At 46.3% G+C, this 24,430-nt stretch overlaps 1 protein-coding gene across 10 annotated transcripts in view; it reads right to left on the reverse strand.

Annotated features, from left to right (window-relative positions):
• Positions 1-24,430, reverse strand: part of ADAMTS9 (ADAM metallopeptidase with thrombospondin type 1 motif 9) — a 385,044-nt gene that overhangs the window by 160,661 nt on the left and 199,953 nt on the right. For 8 of the 10 annotated variants that reach the window (XM_033926504.1, XM_033926502.1, XM_033926509.1 and 5 more), the window contains exons 1-3: positions 20,995-21,320; positions 20,314-20,672; positions 14,113-14,275 (exon numbers count right to left, since the gene is read on the reverse strand). In XM_033926504.1, coding sequence (XP_033782395.1) covers positions 14,113-14,275; positions 20,314-20,672; positions 20,995-21,199 — 727 coding nt within the window. In that variant the 5' untranslated portion in view covers positions 21,200-21,320. Of the gene's footprint in view, positions 1-14,112; positions 14,276-20,313; positions 20,673-20,994; positions 21,321-24,430 lie in introns of those variants that run through there. The other 2 variants (XM_033926508.1, XM_033926507.1) reach the window with 1 other exon arrangement.

The raw sequence follows: 24,430 nt of genomic DNA on the forward strand, positions 1-24,430 counted from the left end.
TGACATCACTTCCTAGGTGCCCATCCAAGAAGTGATGTCAAAAGAAGAGCCGATGCTGGTGTGATATCGGGTTGGGGGGAGGGTTGCTCTCACGCCAGGAACGTTACAGAGGCACAGGGAAAGGGAGTGGGGGGGGGGGTGGAGAAGAGGATGGGTGCCGTGTCCCTATCAAGATGGCACCCAGGGTGGACCCTGCCTCCCCCTCATTAAGCCACTGGGGACAAAGCTCAACCATCAGAACAATGCTCTTCCCCTCTCTGCAAAGACTAGCCCTGAAGATCCCTATTTCCATAGGCCCCCTGGACCCTTTGAAGATCCCACCCTCTGAAGGTACCCCTGAGATAATTACATTTTCTGATGACACAGAAGATGGGAGGGTTTCTTCCTTAAGGGTATAATGTAAAAAGCTCCTCATGCTCGTACTGTTTATAGTATGTTTTTATCTGCACTGTGATTTTGGACAGTTTGTTCTTGTTTGACTGGTTTTTACTGGTTGTATCTCTTGTTGATGGAACTGAATAAAGATATGAGAAGAACAAAACAAAACATACTACCGACCCCAGGGGTCAGACACTCAAGAAAGGGTCTTTTCTCATCCAGGCTTACAAATCTTTTTCTTCCTTTTAAATAATGGACATGAAGACACTGTGCTATATGCATCACATTAGTCCACGAAAAGCATCTCGCGGACAAAAAAAAAAATTTCTTGATGCTACAAAGTTGTTAGATCACAAAAGGATTGCGAAAAATCGCAAGGCTGGGCATCAAAATGGCAGATGACGTTTAATGTGAGCAAACGCAAAGCGACGCATGTGGGAAAGAAGAGCGCAAACTGCAGCTATGCGATGCCGGGTTCCACGTTAAGAGTCGCCGCCCAGGAAAAGGATCTAGGTGTCATTGCTAAGGACACAATGAAACGCTAAGCTCAGGGTGCAACAGCGGCTAAGAAAGCTAGGAATTATCAGGAAAGGAACGGAAAATAAAAATGGTATCATGCCTTTGTCATCACTCTGTGGCGTGGCCGCACCTCGAATACTGTATATGCAGTTCTCAAAAAAGATATAGTGAAATTAGAAAAGGTACAGAGAAGGGCGACGGAAATAATAAAAGGGATGGGACAACTTCTCCTATGAGGAAAGTCTAAAGCGGCTCAGAGAAGAGAAGACTCGGGGAAGTTAAGATAGTGTAAAATATTGAGTGGAGTGGAACAAGTAGACGTGAATTGCTCGTTTACTCTTTCAAAAAATACTAGAACTAGAGGGAATGCAATGGAGCTACTAAGTAGTAGATTGAAAACAAATCGGATAAAATATTTCTTCACTCAAGGCTAGTATTGGCAAGGTTTGTGGAATTTGTTGCCAGAGAATGTAATGAAAGCAGTTAGCTTAGCAGGGTTTAAGAAAGGTTTGGATAATCTCCTAAAAGGGAAGTCCGTAAGCCATTATTATAATGACTTGGGGAATCCACCGCTTATTCCTAGAATAAGCAGCATAAAATCTGGTTTTCTCTTTGAGATTTGCTAGGTACTTGCGAATTGGGTTGGCCACTCTTGGAAACAGAATGCTGGGCCTGATGGACCAGTATGGCAACTCTTTATGACTCCCAACCCTTGTAGTACCCTACTCCTGAAGACCCATCGCAAGCTTTCTGGGCCGACATCATCAACCCATGGGGGTTCAAGGTGGTCTGGAATAGGAGTGATCCCCAGTCATCCTTCTACAGTATTTTAAGAGATCACTCCTTCACTTTTTCACCTCACTCTATGAAGCACTGGGACACTATACTTACCACTCCGCTTTCTGACATTGATTGGGAGCTTTTCTGGTCATCAACAAATCGCCCGCTTTTATCTTCTAGAGTATCACAATCAATGTACTTTCTTATGTGGCAGGCAATATGGACCCCACTTCGCATGTGGAAAGCTAACTTAAAGCAAGACTGTTTGCTGGAACTGTTTGAAAGAGGAAGGAACTCTTGATCATATGTTATTTCATTGTACTCTAGTCCGCTCTTTTTGGACCTACGTCTGGAAAACCATACAATCTATTACTAACTGCTCAGAAGAAATCTCTATAGACATTGTAATCCTTCGCTCTCAACACCCATGTTTCACACAATCAAATTGTCCACCTAAACTCATTGATACCATGTTGGTGACTGCTCTCATGCACATTCTAAAAAATTGGAAATCATCTTCGCTATTAGATTATACCTTTTGGTGGAACTCTCTGAGTATGTATCATAGATTTGAATCCTATGCATATGAGAAGAGAGCTACATTCCGAACCTGCATGAACTTGAAATACAACAAATCTCCATGGTCATTCTTAGATTCCTATGTACGCTCATCTTCTTAGACACTCCTGTTATCCTTTTCTTCTCCTCTCTTCTCTCTTTCATTTTTCTTTCCTTTTTCTTTACTGCTCTCTCTCATCTTTATCTTATATATCCCTTACATACATTTTTAATAATTGGAGCCTTTGCTCCTATACAGTTAAACATAGATTTATATATTTTATATACAGAAAGCTTTATTTTGTTTCTATGTACTTTAAATGATTCTTGTATCCTTTAAAATACTTAATAAAAATTATTGAACTGGAGGAGTGATCCCCAGTCACTCCCGTCCTGCCTTTCTAGACCACGTGGACCTGCCTCAGTCAGATCCTGGGCATGAAGAGAGTCAAGGCAAAGGTAATTGCCAGTTACTCCAGCCTTGCCACTTCCTGGTTCAGGATGATGCCAGCAACCCCCTAACAGTCATCTTATGGTACTACCACTAGAGGTAAAGCCTCCATATAAGAACCTTCTGACACTTGACCCTGCCCACCCACCTCCCCACTGACAGTATCATGAGAATATGGTTGGAGCCATATTTTTTTTTTTAGTTCATAAGTATTTATTGACTTTTGCATAATATCAAAAACATCAAGAAACCATAACAACCAGAATCATTACAAGAGGTTGGTGCCATTTTGAATCCAGTACCAGCTAAGGCTGAATTACCGTTCCTGCTTTGACCCTCCACATTCCCAGGAATTGACTGAAGCAGGTCCACATGATCTACAATGGGCAGTTTCTTTGGGGCAAGGGGGGGGGTCAGTGGGCCTATGGGAGGGTTTTTGTACAAGGGAAGGGAGCTCTTCAATTTGTGGAGCTCTGGCCTCTTCAAGATGGTGTCTCTTTGTATCATAGTAAATGATGGCAGATAAAGACCTGAATGGTATCTGGCCACTTATTAGCATTCTCTTGCACAGGAAAAGTAATACAAGCCAAATTACGTATTCATGTTTCACAGAAGTCACTAACCTGCAGGACTGATTGTAGATTAGTGACTCCAATGGTGAACAAAGCTCTGGTATAAACCTAACTTTAACTGTACGTTTATAAACATATCAGATTAATGAACATGAACTGCAAGACCGTCTAGACCAGGGATGGACAACTCCGGTCCTCGAGGGCCAGAGTCCAGTCGGGTTTTCAGGATTTCCCTAATGAATATGCATTAAAAACAGTGCATGCAAATAAATCTCATGCATATTCATTGGGGGAAAGCCTGAAAAACCCAACTGGATTGCGGCCCTCAAGGACCGGAGTTGCCCACCCCTGGTCTAGGCCAGGGATCTCAAAGTCCCTCCTTGAGGGCCGCAATCCAGTCAGGTTTTCAGGATTTCCCCAATGAATATGCACTGAAAGCAGTGCATGCACATAGATCTCATGCATATTCATTGGGGAAATCCAGAAAACCCGACTGGATTGCGGCCCTCAAGGAGGGACTTTGAGACCCCTGGTCTAGGCTCTTTTAATTTGGCCCAACAGTTTCCATTAGGAGCGTCTGGAGCTGGAACTGATCCCTGTTTGACATACCCATCAACATCACTACCCCACCCGCTTTACCGCAGCCACCAGAAGGGGAAAAAATGGCGGGGAGAAATTTCTTCACTCCTCGGGACGGCCTTAGTTTCCACCTGCTCCCACGAGCTTCCCGCTCCTTCAGAGTCAGGTTCCACTGGGCTATAGTGCCCTAGGCAGCATTTTCTCTAAATTGGTTATATGCAGACAAACACACGGATCATAAACCCTGCGCACTCAGCACATTGTAGCGCACACAAGAAAATATAATACCGAGACATTTTAATTAGTTGTTCGAAAGCAGCACAGAGAGACTGAACTATTTTCATCTGCCTCATCTTAGCAGTCGAGTGATTATTTAGCTTAAATTGGCTCTCTGCTAAGTTGGTTGTTCAGTCCCATCCATAGGAAGCTGCAGCAGCAAAAATCCTACTGCCATTAATGTTCCCTCTAAGCTTTATTTTAAAAAGCCCTGACGCTGGAGGTTTTTATGGGGAGGGAGCGATATTGCAAATACTGTATACAGTTCTCAATTAACTTTTCATCACAAGTCTGAAATGCCTTCTTTTATGTTAACATGTCGGGTCCAACCGCTTAGTCATCAATTAAGATGAGTACAACATAATAGAAGATATAAAATCTAATAAAATAGTAAATTGAGCCTGGAGCAGTGAGGATGTAACACATGATCCTCCCCGTAAAACTTTACCTATAACGGGATGGAGGAAGGGCGGTTTCTGAGGTCTTTGGCACTATTGATGGTGAAAGAAGATTAATTTCATAGATCTTGGAATCAGGTTGAATGATTCTTTTATGTTAAGACATAAATGCTGTAAACATGTTACTATTAAGGTAATTAAGAAAGTTTTCCCAAATGTTGTGCCTTGTTACGATTACAGCTTTTAAATGTACTTATCTATTCGATCAGTCGAAAACTTTGCACACGGACTAAACTTTTTTGCATACAAACTATGCATCCTTAGAGCAGGGGTGTCCAACCTGGGCCCTCGCCAGGTGTGGTTTTCAGGATTTCCCAAATTAACGTGCACGGGATCTATTTGCATACAATGGTAAGTAGTGCACATAAACAGATCACATGCAAATTCATTGGGGAAATCCTGAAAACCCGACTGGATTACAGCCCTCGAGGACCGACGCTGGACATCCCTGTCTTAGAGGGAACATTGGCTATGAGATTTCAATTATAACTACCTGGGGGGGGGGGGTCATTTAGATTCAAACGGTTTTATTGATGCAAACATCATCAAATGCAACAAATATAACATCAAGGTCACTGATTACTAGAATAATGCATCAAATATAATAAAATAATAAACATAATAAAATAAACATATTCCATTTTCAATAACCCCCCACTTTATCTACATGTGACTATGTGTTTGAACCTTTCAATAACCTCTACCACCCCACTCCACACCCTCCCCACCCCACCCAATGGTATTCTCTACCCTACCTTATCAAAACATACCAGTATTATTTTCATTCAATTAAATAAAAGCCCAATTAAGAGACCCAACTTAAAACCGCACTACGGCCCTTAGGATGTAAATCTTGCAAATATGAATCCCAGGTTTGTAGAAACAACATATTTTACTTTCTAGTAAATCCAGCATCTCTAGCTTCCCAAAGGGCCAACTGATGTAATTGGTTTCGCCGATGCCAAAACCTCGGAGGGTCAGGGGTCGTCCAATATTGAAGGATTATATCCACTTCCCAGCTAAGTCCAGTCCTAAGCCATAGCTCCCACTAAATCTTAACGGAAACCTTAGACCAGGGATAGGCAACTCCAGTCCTTGAGTGCCAAGTTTCCAAGTTACTTGATATACCATCTATCAGGTAATAACTAACCCCCTTTTATCAAGCTGCGCTAGAGGCTTGTAGCGCAGGCCGATGAGGTAAATGCGCCAATGCTCATAAGAATTCTATGAGCGTTGGAGAATTTACATTGGTGTCTTCTATCCCACCAATACCTTTCGGTTCTAGGCAGTTTACAGCAAGAAATTAGCCTGGGCATTCCCAGGTGGTTCATGGTAGAGCTCCCCAAACTGTGGATCGGGACCCCAAATGGGGGTCACAAACCTGGGTGGTCTCTCCATAAGCGAGTCATTATTCTCCACTTCTGGGGGGAATCACATCATTTGATTTTACCACCATCATGGCTTAGCGAGGGCGAGAGGCGCCCCTCCCCTGCCCTCGTCTCCACCCCTTGCTCCTCCTCCGGTCTCCCATGCCCAGCGCACGACCCCCCCCTTCCCTTGTGCCTCTAGTTGTTCACTGCTGCGAGCAACAAGAACTTCAACATGCTCCTCGTGACCCCGTCAGCTCTCTCCCCCCCCCCGACGTCACTTCCTATGTGTGGCGCCTGGAAGTGATGTCAACAGGAGAAACAAAGTGGTCATGAGGAACACGTCGAAGTTGTTGCCAATGGCGGTGAGCAACTAGAGGAATGGGGGGGGAAGGCAAGGAGGTACGTGCGTGGTGAGGGGAGAAGTGGGAAGGTGTTGGGTCCCCTTCCCCCTTACTACGCCACTGTCACCAGTCCAGGAAATGGAAGCCATAACGGAATAAAACTAATCTCTTAGGTTTAGCAGTGAGCAGACACAGGACCGGTCCCGTCTAGGGTCGTCCTCATCCTAAACAAAAGCGCCTCTTCCACTAAACTGCGATAGCGGTTATTAGCACAGGGAGCCGCGCTGAATGCTCCGCGCTGCTCCCGACGCTCACAGAGCTCCTATGAGCGTCGGGAGCAGCGCAGAGCATTCAGCGCGGCTCCTTGCGCTACTAACCGCTAGCGCAGTTTAGTAACGGGGGGGGGGGGGGGGTTAGTGAATCATTCTCTACCCCAACCACGCCCATTAGGTGTAAGGTGTCGTTAGGCATTCTGCTGTAGAAACGTTAATGGCGGCTGCTTTATTTTTTTTTTTTGTAATGAGTTTTTAAACAACGCGGTCAATTACTATGCCGATTAAAGTCAATTAAACCAATTAAGTTAGTCAATGGTAGGGTGCTGCCTAACTTATGTCACCGTTAAAGATTATGGCTCCGAGATGCCAAATCTTACTCATTAGGTCACATTTAAAGCCCCCCACTTTCATACTCTTTCTCAGTCACTAGAGCCTTTATCTTTATCATCACAGCAAGCCTAAAAGAAGAAGAAAAAAAAAAAAGAGAGTGTGGTCTAATCAACAGAACAAAAATCTTCCCGTGCACTTGGCCTCCTACGGTCATCTCTCTTTTGTCTGCAACTAAGGGCGCCTTTTACTAAGGAGCGCTAGCGTTTAGCGCACGCTAACCCCCGCGCTACGCAGCTAGAACTAACGCCAGCTCGATACTGGCGTCAGCGTCCAGCGGGCACGGCACTGCAGCGCGCGCCATTCCGCGCGTTTTAACGCCCTAACGCAGCTTCGTAAAAGGAGCCCTAAGTGCGTGCGCTCGGAAATCTGGGTTCATACGCCGAGCTCCTGTGCGCGGCGGAATTTTCTTCGGTCTGGGAAATTTCAAGAGCTTTTCGTACCTGAGCAAATTCCTCCGAAAACGGCCTCTTATCACATCCTCTCTCTCGTTAGTCTTTCAGAGGCACCAAAGAAAAGCAAACACTTATGCTGCTTTTTTCGTTTGCAAGCAATGGGACAGTTAAATCTTTCTAGATTTATACCCAGGAACAAATCTATTGGCCTTCAATCTCAGTCTTTGGGATGGCAAATCTCACTCTTTAGCCTTCAATTCCACTTTTTGGCACAGTAAATCTCTCTCTTTAAGATACTAAATCTCCCTCTTTGGGATAGTCCACCCTTGGCATCTTTACATACATCACATAAATAACACTCCACCTTTAACAATACCAAAACAATTTTCGTGTTCAATAAGGTCTTTCATTCAAACAGTAGCTGACAAACGCCCTTGGCAATTAGGGTGCTAACATTTTAGCATATAAACTTATTTTAGCTGCCACCCCCCTCTGCCCCCCGATAACAAAAATCGGTATTGGCATTTGATGAATACTGTTAAGAAAAATTAAAGGTGATAAACAACCCCTACGCATACACACATACACACACAAAAATACAGTAGGGGCGGACACCTGGCCTTTCCAACTACAAAAGGTTATCAAAGAAATTAAGAAAGATAAATATGTCTGTTGACATTAGAAATCACATAAATACATTAAAAAAAATCAACCCTGCACCAAAGGGTTTATACTGATGCATAGACTCAACACAGGTCTGTGTTTCGACAGAAATGCCTGTGTACCGATCAAAGAAAGACAAGATAAGTTGAATTTTTCATCTATCTCATAATATACATTTTTTAAAGTCAAATGCAATAAAGCACACTGCTTGGTTCATTCAAAGGAGGTTTTTTAGCCAGTGAAGTGAACGCTCCACCACCGCTATTCCACCATTGTGGAGGTGGGAGGGCCCCTGTCTGAGGCTTTTTCCTCCGTTAGAAATGGTCTTCCGGCTTGTGCTTTGGTGCTACTGACATACCATCTGATTCAGTGCATTTTATCATTGTGAAAGTGTTTTGTTCCACTATTGTTGGTCTTCACAACATCTGAGTTTTTTTTGCTACGTGTCAGGAGTCACAACATCTATAATTATATCACATGAAAATAGACAAAATGCGTTAACATAGAAACAGAGAAAAATGACGGCAGAAAAGGGCTATAGCCCACCAAGTCTGCCCATTCCAAATACCCGCCCCCCTGTCTTTACTCCCTTAGAGATCCCATGTGAACATCCCATTTTCTCTTAAAATCTGACACGCTGCTGGCCTCAATCACCCGCAGTGGGAGTTAGTTCCAATGATCCACCACTCTTTCAGTGAAGAAATACTTTCTGTAGTCACTATGAAACTTCCCCCCTCTTGATTTTCAGCGGATGCCCTCTGGTGGTCGAGGGTCCCATGAGACAGAACATACCATCTTCCGACTCGATACGGCCCGTGATGTACTTAAACGTTTCAATCATGTCTCCCCTCTCTCTTCGTTCCTCAAGTGAGTACAGCTGCAATTTATTCAGCCTTTCTTCATACGTGAGATCCTTGAGCCCCAAGACCATCCTGGTGGCCATTCGCTGAACCGACTCGATTCTCAGCACATCCTTCCGGTTGTGTGGTCTCCAGAATTGAACACAATACTCCAAATGAGGCCTCACCATGGACCTGTATAGCAGCATCATGACTTCCGGTCTCCTGCTGACAAAACCTCTACGGATACAACCCATCATTTGCCTTGCCCTGGAGGAATCCTTCTCCAATTTATCCCCAGAGAAAGTGGACAATTTTCAAGAAGTCTTCTTTTACCTGAGTAAACAGCCAGATTCCTATGTTAATGAATTTTAGAAACTCCTCTAATGTATCTTTCAAAGCAATGACATGATAAATTGGCCGCAGTGTTTGGAAAAATGTCTGGGAAAGAGATTCAGACACAGGGAGCTCTGACCAACGCAAACAGCTTCTGGACATATTATTCCTACTTCCTTCCAAAATGTGTTCTCTAGTCAAATGGATACAGCAACAGTGAATCACTTGAGTTAACAGACATCCCGATAAGGGAGATATTTCCTACGCCATCAAGCTCTTAGCTTGAATGGGTTTCAGGTGAACTCCTAATGTGCTTATGTCAACAAATAAAAGAGTCAGGACCCACTTATATTGTAGAAGGATAATGGGCAAGAATGTGCTACTGTAGGCAAAACCCGGACATGCCCTCTTTTAAGAGGACTGTCCAGGTGCCCCGATGGACTTTCCCAAAACTTAGCAGTTTGTCCGGGATTTGGAAAGCTCCGACCACCTCTGGAGGGCCTCTGAGCATGCAGGGATGACTTCACGCATGCTCGGAGGACATCGGACACGGCCCAGAGATCAGGAATGAAAAGACAAAGCTGGCTGGGGGCGGGGCCAGAGGCAGAACAGGGTGTGGCTGGAGACAGAAAGGGGCAGGGCTGGGGGTGGAACAAAGCAGGGCTGGGGGTGGAACAGGATGCGACCATGCAAAATATGGTAACCCTACGCTACTGGAATCTAGAAGGTTCATTATACCATCCCAGAAGCAGAACTCTTCAGGTTTGCCTTATCTCTCTATTTTTAGGGACAGAAGATCCTGGGGAGAGGTTTTGCACTGCTTTGAAGCCAGTTTATAAGGAGAGATATGGGAAGGTAATAAGAGATAATGAAAATCACTTTCCAGTGTGCTCTCCTTGAACACCCTATGGAGCAAAAACAAAACTTTCTGTGATATTGAGGGTTAGTGACTTCTCTTGGGCAAGTGTATGGGACCTTGGCTCTGTTGATCCCAACTCTTCTGAAGTTGCCTTCCTGTTTCTGAGGGGGGGGGGGGGGCCCAGCGGAGCCAACAGCATGAACAGAAGCAATGTCCTTGCACCTCTTTTTCTGTTTTCATGTTGACACAGGTCCCAGGACGAGGCAACAGAGAAGTGCGAGGGAACATTGTGACTGAGGATGGGAAGGCATAGCCTCTCCAAGCCTCTTAAACAGGGGGCCTATGAAAGCTGCAGCGCTATAGAATAGGTTTGGCCTACCAAAAATTAATAAATCTAGAGGCACACGATATGGAGCTCCGATACAGAAACTACCACTGAAAGTGCCATAAATAAGAAGAAAACATTAGTCTCATTTTAATATTAAAAAATCATTTCACGAGCAACAATTGATCATGCAGTATTTTCGATACTGATTTATAGAAAAATATGAGATGGTCTCTCAAAGGCACGAACAAATGTACACAGCCAGCTCTATCATAAGGCAGAATAAGCATCCACCAAGAGTGGCAGAACAAAGGTGGGAGGGGGCATGGCATAGCACCTGCATGACTGGCAAGGTAGTAGTAGGGTATGGTGAGAGAATGACAAGATGACAAAATTCATCACCGTTCCCGTCCCCACGGATAACCGCAGGAAATAATCCCATGTCATTTTCTAGTGTCTATTTCAACCTCGGTCCTTCTACACCAGCATTCTTCAAAGCAAAGCTTGAGGGTCAGTGGTTGTGGCCATTCATACTCTGATTCTTCCCTCTCTCCTTAAAGAATGACATGAAGATGGTTTACAACGGTTATCCGCGGGGACGGGAACGGTGATGAATTTTGTCACCGTGTCATTCTCTACAGCCTGTTGTGGGTTCAAACCCACACTGCTCCTTGTGACCTTGGGCAAGTCACTTAATCCCCCCATTGCCCCATGTACACTAGATAAATTGTGAGCCCACCAGGACAAACAGAAAAATGCTTAAGTACCTGAATAAATTAATGTAAACTGTTCTGAGCTTCCCTGGGAGAACATTATAGAAAATTGAATAAATAAATAGTGTGAAAAGTTTCAGCCTCTGATAACCAAAGCTGGTATTGTGACATCATAATGCCTCATTCCACCAATGCCCGAGAGCCAACCTCATCAGTGATGTCACAATGGCTTGATTGACCTATACTTGGCTCACTTTTGCTACATTTAGATTTCTAGAGTGGCGCAGTGGTTAAAGCTACAGCCTCAGCATCCCGAGGTTGTGGGTTCAAACCCACGCTGCTCCTTGTGACCCTGGGCAAGTCACTTCATCCCCCCCCCATTGCCCCAAGTACATTGTGAGCCCACTGGGACAGACAGGAGACAATGCTTCAGTACCTGAATCAATTCATGTAAATCATTCTGAGCTCCGCTGGGAAAACAGTACAGAAAATTGAATAAATAGTGTGAAAAATTTCAGCCTCTGACAACCAGAGCTGGTATTGTGACATCATAATGCCTCATTCCACCAATGCCTAAGAGCCAAATTTTATACACAATAGAATAAACTGAATGCAAAAAAAAATTAACCGACCACTGCTGAGTAAATAGGGCCACTTTTCCTTTATGATCTTTCTTTCTCTGTTTGTAGAAGAATAAAATGTCCTACCGTGAAAAGCTCTACATTACAAGAAACATTGATCTTACTGCCTTTCCTTTCAACAGCAAATATTTCATCTTTAAGTACAGCCACCTAAACCTTCTAATCTCACACATTAAAAAGGCAAGTCGATAACTGCGTGCCTGCATGCACTTGAGCGCAAAAAAATGCGGCAAAAAGTTCCACCTACATGCACAGGCAACCTAAGCCCTATTCCATAAGGAAATGCATAAGTTACATGCGCTGTCTGACACACTGGCGCGAGTGCACCAAGTCAATGTTGCCCGGTATTCTGTAACGAATTTGAGTGTCCAGAATAAAGGCTCGCCATGTCACATCAGGGCACCTATATCTAAACGCCCGGCTGCTTTAGCCTTTCCTCCCATCCCTTGTGTCATTTTTGTCACCCCAGACCGGACGTGTCAAAATCTGGCCCGCCAGTACAAGTGCCGCCATCATCTGTAAGGTCACGCGGCCTGCAGAGGATCGCTCGTCGGCAATAGCGATCCTTGCAGGCCACCGTAGGCCTCAGCTGCACATTCCCCTCTAGTGCGGTCCCGCCCCTCCTCTGACGTACGGGACCACGGGCGGGACCGCGCCAGAGGGAACGTGCAGCTGAGGCTAAAGCGGCCTGCTAGGATCGCCGCTGCCGGCCAGCGATCCTCTGCAGGCCGCGTGAGCCTACAGATGATGTCGCGTGAACCTGCAGTCAGGTCCCAAGCAGACCTGCAGCTGAGGAAAGGTATTTGGGGGGTTTCCTAGAGGGAAGGAGAGAGATCAAGGAGGCCCACATTCCATTTTCTATTCATTTATTACAATGGTGTGTCCAGGAGGCCTCGTGCATTCCAGGGAACAGTTTTTATTATTTCAACACCCACCCGCCTGCATGCTTCTCAACCTTCTCTGCCCTCATCCCCACCCCTGCAGTTATATTACTGAATAATAATGTACAACACCCTCTCATTCACCCCCGCCTCGACAAGAGTACACACAAAATCAGAACAGACTGCCTAATTAGGTCTCTTTTAGGTCCTAGACACCCCCTAAGCAGACACCCTCATCTACCCAAAAATATCACACAACGCTAAAACTGAATTTACATCAATAAAATGTGCATACATGACCATCAGATCCCTAGGCCCAAAAACTGAGATCATTAAGGACTGGATAGAAACAGAAAAACTAGGTTGCCTCTTCCTCACATAAACATGGCTAACCTCAGACACCGACCCCAGAATAATGGAAGTTTGAGACAAAAAACAAGGAGGAGGACTAGCCATCCTGGCCAAAAATACTCTAAATATATTGCTATAGGACAAAACCTCCACCCCCACACATGAATCTATTCGCCTGCTAATTATCGGGTCTCACACTCAAAGGAACCCTAACCTGCCTACTTTGCTACATAACACCAGGAAAATGGAACATAGGACCTAAAAGAGAGAGGAAAAGTCTTTTTTATTTATTTTGCTTACATCACAGAACCGGCGTGGGGTTGGAGAGGTTGTAACCCTATACTTCTGCTAAGACTAAGGGGTCTTTTTATTAAGGTGCGCATTTAGCGTGCGCTAAATCGGTTAGCGGCCCTGAAAAAAAGGACCCCTAAGTATCTTAAAAAAAAAAAAAAAAATTAGGCCCGCGACTTAGCCTTTTTTTCAGATTTCGGCCCCTTATGTGATTGAGTTTGACACCCCTGCCCTAAACCTAATTTGTCACCAAGGTGTGACATAAGGTTTTTCAATTAAGCGCTCCTTTTATGAAGCCACGGTAGAGGTTGTCTATCGCAGGCCGGTGAGGTAAATGCTCCGATGTTCAGTGCCTAGAAAGGTGGGGGGGGGGAGGCGATCTACCCCAGACGCCATCACGGAGGGGGCACCGGCACCCACCCTCCACTCCTTCCCCGCCCCACACGACCGAGCGCGTCCCTTCCCTGTACCTCTTTCACGTTACGGACGTGAGCAGCGACCTCAACCTGCTGCTCGCGCCAGGGTCGCGTCCGGGACCCCTGCCTAGGAAGAGACTTCAGAGGAAGAGCCGCTGCTGGCGCCTGGAACGTTAAAAAGTTACGGGGAAAGGGAAACTGGCACACGCACAGAAAGGGGGGGGGAAGGAGCCGAAGGGGGGGTGGAGGAGAGGGCAGGGGAGGGGCACTGCCGGCTCGGGAGCCTCTCCCCCTCGCTACGCCACTGCCGACGCTCACAGGAATTCAATGAGCATTGGCGCATTTACCTCGCCGGCTCACGGTAGAAACCCCCCCTACTGTAAAAGTCAGTGTAGAAAAGAAAGCTAGAACTCCAGATGTTACAATGACTATTCCCTTGAAATCATAAGACAGGGTACCTGAAGTATTGCACATGTGTCTTTCACTTGCCGAATGCCTTGGAGGTGCTTGGCGTTTATATACAATGTGTGGCTTATCGTGTTCTTCATCTTCATTTTGTCCATCGTGCGACAGTAGCGGCTCCACGAAAAAGTCCTCCCCTTGAGACCTGAACATGCCTAGCTGAGAATGAGCAAAGACAAGAAGGACAACATTTGAAAGGTTTTTCTCTAATCACTGCTGCGATGCTTAATTGGTTTTAAAAACAAGCAATATTCATGATTCTTTATCAGAAACCAATGTGCTCCTGAAAAAATTAGATATTTAGGTAGGGTCACCAGATTTCTTCTTTAAAAACAAAGAAACGAAAAAAGGACGCGTGGCTCGCCCCGTTTCGCCCCACACGAACCTCTCGTCTCCTTCCCTGAGGTCAGGGCCACGTCTGGAGGGCCTCTGCGCATGCACGGACATCAACACGATGACATCACACTCATTGCCAGAGGTTGTGGTAAGAGCGGTTAGCGCAGCTGGTTTTAAGAAAGGTTTGGATAAGTTCCTGGAGGAAAAGTCCATAGTCTGCTATTGAGAAAGACATGGGGGAAACCCCTGCTTGCCCTGGATCGGTAGCGTGGAATATTGCTACACCTTGGGTTTTGGCCAGGTACTAGTGACCTGGATTGGCCACCGTGAGAACGGGCTACTGGGCTTGATGGACCATTGATCTGACCCAGTAAGGCTATTCTTATGTTCTTATGCATGTGACATCGTTACATCGATGTTGGGACATGCACAGAGAGAGGCCCTCCAGACACAGCCCCGACCTTGCGGCCTTCCAAAACCTGGAAAAACTGCCGGGTTTTGGAAATCCCTCCAGGCACCCGGATATTCCTCTGGAAAGAGGACATGTCTGGGATTTTTCCCGGCCATCTGGTAACCCTATATAAAGGGCCAGATCCACGCTAAATCAACTTTGGGTACAAGACATTATGCCTGCTGAAGCCTGGTGCAAATGCTGGTGTGCATAAATGACCCTATTCTAGAACACTGCGCCTGAATTTTGGGAACATCCTTGATCCGCTCTCCCGGCTATATCTCCTTTTCAGTTGTACGTGACAAAGTTGAGACATGCAGTTTAAGAGAACAGTCAGATTTGTGTACAATAATTGTTAAGGGCTCATTCATTAATTAGTTTGCACGTGGATTTGGGATCCGTGCTCAAATTTGGATACAGAATCCAGGAAAGAGTGCCTGATTTTAGGCCTTCACTGAAAAAAAAAAAAAAAACACCCTCAATGCAAATAATAATAAAAGTAAATATGATAAACACAGGAAAATCCCCACTTCTGGTGGTCTCCCCTTGCATGCAATGAATCATCCACTCTGCTTTTTGCCTTTTGCATGCACAAAGAAGCGCGGGATGAACACAGAGGATCTAGAGTCAGAAAAGAATGGTAAATATTGAAGAACTAAGGCCAGCACTGGGCAGACTGACATGGTATGTGTCTGTATATGGCCTTTTGGTTGAGGATGGGCTGGAGTGAGTTTTGACAGAGACTTTAGCAGTTGGAGCCCAAGCACAGCACTGGGTAGCGCTTTGGATTCTTGGCCAGAAATAGCAAAGAATTTAAAAATATATATACAGTCAAACCTTGGTTTGCGAGTAACCCGGTTTGCGAGTGTCGAGCAAAACATTCTTGCAAAACTTGTCTCGCAAACCGCGAGTGGGTGTGTCTAGGGGGTGTGGATGGTCGGAGTGCAGCAGGTCTGAGTATGGCTTAGCAGAGTGGGTTGGAGCTGGGGGGTGTGGCTGAAAATCATCCTCTCAAGGATCAGCTCTCTTTGGCAGCTCTGCATTCCACCTCCGGGTCCTCCCTGAAATTGCCTTCTGGCTACACCACTGAAGGCAACTGACTGAATTGCCTGCTATTTTTCTGCCGCCCCCCCCCACCCCTTCAGAAATCCCCACATTTTGGCACTCTAGATCGGTGTTTCTCAACTCGGTCCAGGAGTACCCCCTTGCCAGGGTGACAGGTCAAAATCGCGCAAGACAATCGCGCGCTGACAAAAACGCGCAGAAAACTCAGCGCAATGACAATGGCGCTCACAGACAATTGCGCGCAACTATATCTCCGCGCAAGACAATATCCACAATGAATATGCATGAACTCGATTTGCATACACTGCCTCCTTTATATGCAAATTTCTTTCATGCATACTCATTGTGGATATCTTGAGAACCTGACTGGCAAGGGGGTACTCCAGGTCCTAGTTGAGAAACACTGCTCTAGATGACCACCTATTTCACCTAAAGCAGGGGTAGGGAACTCCGGTCCTCGAGAGCCGTATTCCAGTCGGGTTTTCAGGATTTCTCCAATGAATATGCATTGAAAGCAGTGCGTGCAAATAGATCTCCTGCATATTCATTGGGGAAATCCTGAAAACCCGACTGGATTGTGGCCCTCAAGGAGGGACTTTGAGATCCCTGTACTAAACGAAGTTATTAGTTCAGGGGTAGGGAACTCCGGCCCTCGAGAGCCGTATTCCAGTCGGGTTTTCAGGATTTCTCCAATGAATATGCATTGAAAGCAGTGCGTGCAAATAGATCTCATGCAGATTCATTGGGGAAATCCAGAAAACCCGACTGGATAACGGCTCTTGAGGACCGGAGGTTCCCTATCCCTGACCTAAAGGAAGTGCAGGCTCTGGCTAAAACCATTTATCCCCAGATTCTATAAAAGACAACCAAACATCCCAGGACATGATCCAGAGATGCACACAGCAACCTAATTGAAAGCGTGGTACAAATGAGCATGCCTAAAGTTTGGCACAGTTTCCGGCCATAAGCGTTATTCTTTAAACCAGTGGTTCCCAAACCCTGTCCTGGGGGACCCCCCAGCCAGTCGGGTTTTCAAGATATCCCTAATGAATATGCATGAGAGAGATTTGCATACCTGTCCCTTCCTTTATATGCAAATCTCTCTCATGCATATTCATTAGGGATATCTTGAAAACCTGACTGGACAGGTTTGGGAACTACTGCTTTAAACCATGCGTAGAGCATTCAGCACGCCAACCTGCGCTAAAAAACGTTCCCGTGGGTTTGTAAAAAAAAAAAAAAAAAAGGGAGGGGGGTTAGTTGATAAACCTTTAACATACATCCTTTGACTCTTGTTCTTCAAAACCTTGCCGTTTTCATTTCAATATTTCTAAACTTCACTTTCATCCTTTGGCTTATTGGACTGACTTTTTGAGTATGTGATTTTTCAGATTAGGAAAACGAAAAGAAAAAGATGCAGGGCTGAAGCACCTTGGTGGCAGTTTCTCAAAACTCCACTCAGACAGAGCTCTACCTGGCCACTTACAGATTCAGGGCTTTCTATGATGGCGGCATGCATAGCAGGTCCCGACATTCATTGATGAGCGGTGCGTTAACCCTGTGGTCAATCAACGCGTGCCGATAATGTGCGCACGCCCAACTGGATACCGCTTCCACGACCACTCTCTACCCCTCACACACACGCTCAAAACATTACAGAAAAATAAATATGGCATAAGAACATAAGAATTGCCGCTGCTGGGGCAGACCAGTGCTCCATCCTGCCCGGCAGTCCGCTCACGCGGCGGCCCCCGGGTCAAAGATCAGTGCTCTAAAATGAGTCCAGCCTCACTTGCGTACGTCCCAGTTTAGCAGGAACTAGTCCAGCTTAGTCTTGAAACCCTGGAGGGTGTTTTCCCCCTACAACAGACTGCGGAAGAGCGTTTCAGCTCTCCGCCACTCTCTGGGTGAAGAAGAACTTCCTTACGTTTGTACGGAATCTATCCCCTTTCAACTTTAGAGAGTGTCCTCTCGTTCTCCCTACCTTGGAGAGGGTGAACAACCTGTCCTTATCTACTTTGTCTTGAATCCCTGAAGGGTGTTTTCCCCTATGACAGACTCCGGAAGAGCGTTCCAGTTTTCCACCACTCTCTGGGTGAAGAACTTCCTTACGTTTGCACGGAATCTATCCCCTTTCAACTTTAGAGAGTGCCCTCTCGTTCTCCCTACCTTGGAGAGTGCGAACAGTCTGTCTTTGTCTACTAAGTCTATTCCCTTCAGCTTATCACCTGCAAAACATGCCAAAAGTAATACAGGATGCTTTAGAGCTCCTAGGTTTCTAAAGCCAGGGGACACAATCCCAGGTGCTACTTTAGAAGTAGTCTTATGGAAGGAACAAGCTGCCTTTTTTTTTGGGGGGGGGGTTAGTGGATGAAACAATCCAAAACGTCAAGGCCAAGCTGTCCCTTTTTATTTTAAGAAAAGTAACCTCTTCTACTATCAAGAAACGAAAGAAACCTCAATACGTTTCAGACTTCCAACAAGCAAGGTCACATTAAAGCATCCCAAAATAACACGCTGCCTTTTTTTTTTTTTTTTTAAGGTCGTCCGGGATGAGACTGCCTGGCTAGAAGAAACGCCCGCCTTATTTGCCTCGACTCTGTCAAAACGCACTGTTGCCCCATCATGCTTTTCAGTTCACTTTCTTCAAAAAGGATTGTGAATTTCTTTGAATTTATACATCTGCAACTGAGTTGAGATGATATTCTTTGTAAGATTTTTGTTATGTATATGTTATCTTTTTAAAACTCAATAAAAATGATTGGAACATTAAAAAGGAAGCCAAGTGCAACGGTCAGGTAGGGATTTCTTTTGAGCTTTGTCGTAAAGGCGATGCAACCTTAAGGGATGACCGACTCCCTCGTTTGATATCAAGCACCGCCTACTACAGAAACCAAAACAAGAGCGCAGTGCCCGAGTCGGACGGGACGGTACATAGCAGGGCGAATAGCAGTCTCTTTACGCGCATGGCGTACCTCCTTCCACCTGTACGCATAGCTGAAGGAAACCCGCAATCTTTAGGGGACCCTTCAGTTGAGAAAGCTGCTTTTTTTTCCTGGATAGGTTTGGGTGTCTCGTTTGTTTGTTACGAGAGACGGGGGTCAGTTGCCCAAGCTCAGATCCTGCTCAGCGAATTCGGTTCTACTTAAGAAATCGAAGTGGACCAGAACTGGCGCCGGACAGCATAACATAAGTTTGCCGTTAAGAAGGGGGTGAAACGGCCACTGACCGTAAGTTTCAGACATCCTGGGGCGATTGAAGTTTTGGCGATGCTGTTTTTAAGTTGGTAAACATGGGGGGGGGGGGGGAAGGACAGCGTTGTGAAGCCTGGTGGAAAATAAACGCGCAAGTCATGCGCAGGGTGTCGCGAGAGTTCAGCCTCGCTTGCTGCCAACTTCAAAGGCATCTTTTCGGAGAGTTTTATTTGGAGTCCCCGACTCTTCTCCTCCCCAGCTTCCCCTTCCAGACTCCGCAAGCTTTCACGTCATCTCTTTCGGATTAACTCCTCCGGGGCACCACCTCGTGTGAAACGTATATGCTCCCGCTGACCCTCGGCACAAAAAAAAAAAAAGGAGGTGGAGCCAGGGAATGCCGATGTAAGTGCAAACCCAGATGAATTCACCAATACGTTTAAAAATGAACACTTTGTTAAACTTGTTTAGAGCTTTAGGGAGAATTTCTTATGTAAACAACAGAAGAATAATCTTAACAGGCCGATATATCTATCTATCGTGCGTGTGTGCGTTAATTTCAAACTTTTTTTGGGGGGGAGGGGAGGTTACACTAGGTACTTCCCTGTTGTCAGATGCTTTATAAGCTAAGTTTGGACCTGAGGCAATGAAGGGTAGCTTGACTTGCCTCCAAAATCACAAGGAACATCAATGAGATTTGAACCCTTGCTTCTCCCACTAAAAATAACCTTACTGGTTTACATCAAGCCCAGTAGCCCGTTCTCAAGCTGACCAATCCAGGTCCCTAGTACCTGGCCAAAACCCAAAGAGTTGCAACATTCCGTGCTACCGGTCCAGGGCAAGCAGAGGCTTCCCCCACGTCTTAATAACAGACGATGGACTTTTCCTCCAGGAATCTGTCCAAACCTTCCGCTGAAACGAGTATTATCCAATCGGATCATTTATATGCAAAGACACATATATCTTTTTTTTTAAAAAACTGTCAAATAACTCCAGCCATGAGAAGGATGTCCGAATCTCACTTGAAAAAAAACAAAACCCCAATATAGACAAATATTATTTTGCATTTTTACAACAAAGATCGGTCCTAACCCCATAGACTGAACTTTCACAGACCTAGTACTTAAAAAAAATAAAAATAAATAAACACTTACCATCCCTGAACAGAGGCTAATGACTGCAGTGTGATCAGGCTTGGCATTGACATGTCCGCTATAAAAACAGTGTTTCATATCGCTGTCGTCCGTGGAAGAGCCGGCTCGGTCCGGCCCGGGTTCTCCCAGCAGAGCGACCGTGAAAACGGGAGCGATGAATCGAGAATCGGACGTTAAATTGAAGAAGAACTGCTGCCCAAAAGCCGCCAGCCTGTAATGGGTCTTGGGCGAAGAGGCTCCGGCGTGAATGCTCCGTTTCTTTCGCTGGAAGTGCAGGTTCCTGGGGAAAGCTTCTCCGAACTCGTTCACTCTGGTGGGAGTCACGATTTCGTAGTCGCGGAGTTCCTCCAACAGCTTAGCTACAGCAGGGAACAAAAAAAAAAAAAAAGACAGTGTAAAATCAGTGTCATTCAGATCAGACCTCCCCAATACAATCCTTTGCATCTTATTCCACTTTATTTTTCAACTATTCTGCCCCACTGTTTACTGCACTAGACTAGATTTTTAAAAAGGGCAGTTTTGCTGCCACTAAAAGCACAAGGACTCGGGTAATACCCGATTCGGCTCTCAGCTGAAACTTTTTAAAAATAGCTCCACAGGGCGAGTGTGAGGCCGGGGGGGGGGGGAAGGTATTTTTAGCAATCCCGTTAACCCGGACCCTCCTCCGTAAAGAAACGTTACCTTGTCTGCGCTGCAGCGCCGACCTCCCCGCCTCCGCCGCCACGTTCACGAAGCCCCGCAATAACGCGATCAAGCCCAGTGCCCAGCAGAGCGCAAGCTGCATGGTGCTCCCGTGGGGTGAAGCGCTGCTCCGGCCCGCCCTCGGTGCCCGCCTTGCCCTAAACTCGCCGATCGCTCCGGGACCCGCTCTCTGCGGCTGGGGCATGAAGCAGGGGCGCGGAGGTGCTGGCCGGCGGCGCCCGCATAGTGCAAGGAGAAGCGTTAAAGGCGAGGGGGGGGAAAGAGAGAGAGAGAGCTGCTCTTCGGTGGGCGCCCCTGGATTTCCCTTTGCCAGTGGACATGGGGGGAGGGGGAGGGGGAGGAGGTTGCGAACACTCAGGACGCCGGGGAGAGCCCCGCCCTCGACGGGGGAGGAGCCGCCGGGAGCCACGCCCTCGACGGGGAGGGGCCGCCGGGAGCCCCGCCCAGCTCCTGTCATTTTGCCGGAGGTTGGCGGGTCGGGCTCCCACTCCTTGGGAAAAGCGATTTGCAAAAGGCAAAGTCTCCAAAAAAAATCGGCTGCAAACTTTGCTGCAGGATTCAATTAGACGATTCATTGGCAAAGGGGGAAAATTAGGCAGTCTTGGGAGGTATTTGAAGGTTGGAGGTGTTGCTCTCTCCCCCCACCTCCGGCAGGAGATTTTATTGCTGCAAGACACCGAAGTCATAGTTTTGCTCCAGGGAGAAGGAGGAAAGTTTTTGCACTTTTAATGTGTGCATCCAAGGATCTCAAAGTCCCTCCTTGAGGGCCGCAATCCAGTGGGGTTTTCAGGATTTCCCCAATGAATATGCATTGAAAGCAGTGCATGCAAACAGATCTCATGCAGATTCATTGGGGAAAATCCTGAAAACTCCACTGGATTGCGGCCCTCAAGGAGGGACTTCAAGACCCCTACTTTTTAAGCTATATATGCTACAGTTTAGGGCAGGGGTGGGCAACTCCGGTCCTCGAGGGCTGGAATCCAGTCGGGTTTTCAAGATTTCCTCAATGAATATGCATGAGATCTATTTGCATGCACTGCTTTCAATGCATATTCATTGGGGAAATCCTGAAAACCCAACTGGAATACGGCTCTAGAGGACCAGAGTTCCCTACCCCTGAACTAATAACTTCGTTGAGTACAGGGATCTCAAAGTCCCTCCTTGAGAGCCGCAATCCAGTCAGGTTTTCAGGATTTCCCCAATTAATGCATTGAAAGCAGTGCATGCACATAGATCTCACGCATATTCATTGGGGGAATCCTGAAAGCCCGACTGGATTGCGGCCCTCAAGGAGGGACTTTGAGACCCCTGGTGTATAAGTTTGGAGTTCCATTTTTCATGTGTTGGACAGTATGTGTAATATAGTGTATTCAGAAAAGTCTCTTCTTACTCTTCCTCAACTTGGATGTTCCCGAAACTATTAATCATTTTTCTAGCACTAGCAGCTGTACAGTCACAAAGACAGTCCCTGCTTGCAAGAGCTTACAATCTAAACAGCCAAGACAGACAGCAGGTCATGGATAGTTACAGGGAACAGTTAATTTGCTGGCTGGGTTGGAGGGCAGAGGAGGAGGGTTAAGGATTGAAGGCTATATCAAAAAGGTGGGTTTTCAGTTTGCTTTTAAGGGAAGGGGCTTGACGGGCAAACTCGGGTAATTTATTCCAGGAATAGGGGGCAGCTAGATGAAAGGAACGAAGTCTGGAATTGGCAGTGGAGGAGAGGGGCTGATCAGAGGAACGGAGTTCTCTTGGAGGTGTATAAGGAGAAGAGAGGAGAGATATTGAGGGGCAGCAGAAGGAACACACTTGGAGGTGAGCAATAGGAGCTTGAAGCCAGTCAAGTGATTTAAGGAGAGGCGTGAGATAAGTCCAGCTAGTAGGATGCCAGCAGGTGTTGAACCCTACCAATACTGAACAGGCTATTTCACTGGATCCAGGGAGGGGTAATTTGTAACACAGTGACAGAATTTGTCCCTGTCCCCACAGGAAATCATCCCCATGTCATTTTTTTAAGGAGAGAGGGAAGGATCAGAGTATGAATGGGCAAAGCCACTGACCTTCAAGCCTTAAAAATGGAGGCTTTAAAGAATTCTGTTATTACAATTTGTAATACAACAGTCCACACGCCGTTCGTTTATGTTAAAAAAAAAAACAAAAACCCAAGTAAAAATTAAAAGTGGGATGGGACGATAGGCGGAGCCAAGAGGATTATATAAAATAGACATTTAGGGGCAGATTCTGGACAGGACGCCTAAGTTTATGGGTCCACAATGTGGATTTCCATCGACTTCCGCATCCAAGTAAAGTGGATAATAAGCCCAATTAACGACTTTAACAAGCACCGATTGGAAGCTAGACGTCCAAACGCTGGATGCGATTCACAAAATAGGTGTCCACAATTTCGTCAACAACCCATCGGAAAAAGCTGCGCCTAACAGGAGAGGCGTGGCATGGGAGTGGCTTTGAAATAATGTCCATTTACAGAATCGCTCGCTGCTCAACTTGCTAACACGTCTACCTAAAAATGAAATGCAGGCGTTGCAAAAGTAGGTCTACTTTTGAGCGTGAGTTGGGCCTTATTTGGGCACGAGTTAGGCTCCCATTCACTAAAGTCAGCGATCGTTGCTAAACCTGCTTTCACAGGTTCAGTGACGATCGCTGCTAACCGACCCGATTCACAGAACGGCCCACAGCGTGTTTCCCCCTCGATTGCCCATTTCCCGATCCTGCCATGCAAATTAGTAAAACCCCATGCAAAATAGCCAAGCGATTGGTTCACTTACATTGCTTGGCTATTTTCCATCGGGTTTTACGATCCTAAAAAGCCAACTGCTGTAGACCTGTTGGTAAATGTGTTACTGACAGGTCTGCCGGTTTATTTTTTAATTTTTTTTTAATGGCACAGATATTTTGCTTGTATTGCACACACAAAATATCTGTCCCATTATAAAAAAAAAAAAAAAATCCCCCACCGCCACCGACAGCCCTCCCCACGACCCGCTGACAATTGCACGCCCTCTTCCCCAAACAATTGCCGTAACATCACATGCTCCCCCCTCCTGTACAAATATGGTAGGAGGGATGCCTGCTTTCTCTTGCCATCAGATGCTTTGCCCACACCCTCCTGCCATCGGCCCCGCCCCCTCCTGCCAAACTGATATGGCAGGAGGGATGCCCACTCTCTCCTGCTGTCAGGTCGGGTGGTGGTCGTCGTCCCCCCCCCCCCCCTGTCACCCCCTGTATCTTTAAGCTTGCAGCAGGAGGGGTGCTCAGTCCTCCTGCTCCTCCGCTGGCTGCCATCAGCAATGCATGCCTTAGGCCCCTCCCTGGTACAACATGTGATGCACAGGGAAGGGCCTAAGGCCCTGATTGACTCAGATGCCTCGGGCTCCTCCCCTGGGAGGGGTCTGAGGTG

This window comes from Geotrypetes seraphini, chromosome 17 (assembly GCF_902459505.1).
Source record: "Geotrypetes seraphini chromosome 17, aGeoSer1.1, whole genome shotgun sequence".
In the NCBI taxonomy this organism is placed as follows: Eukaryota; Metazoa; Chordata; class Amphibia; order Gymnophiona; family Dermophiidae; genus Geotrypetes; species Geotrypetes seraphini.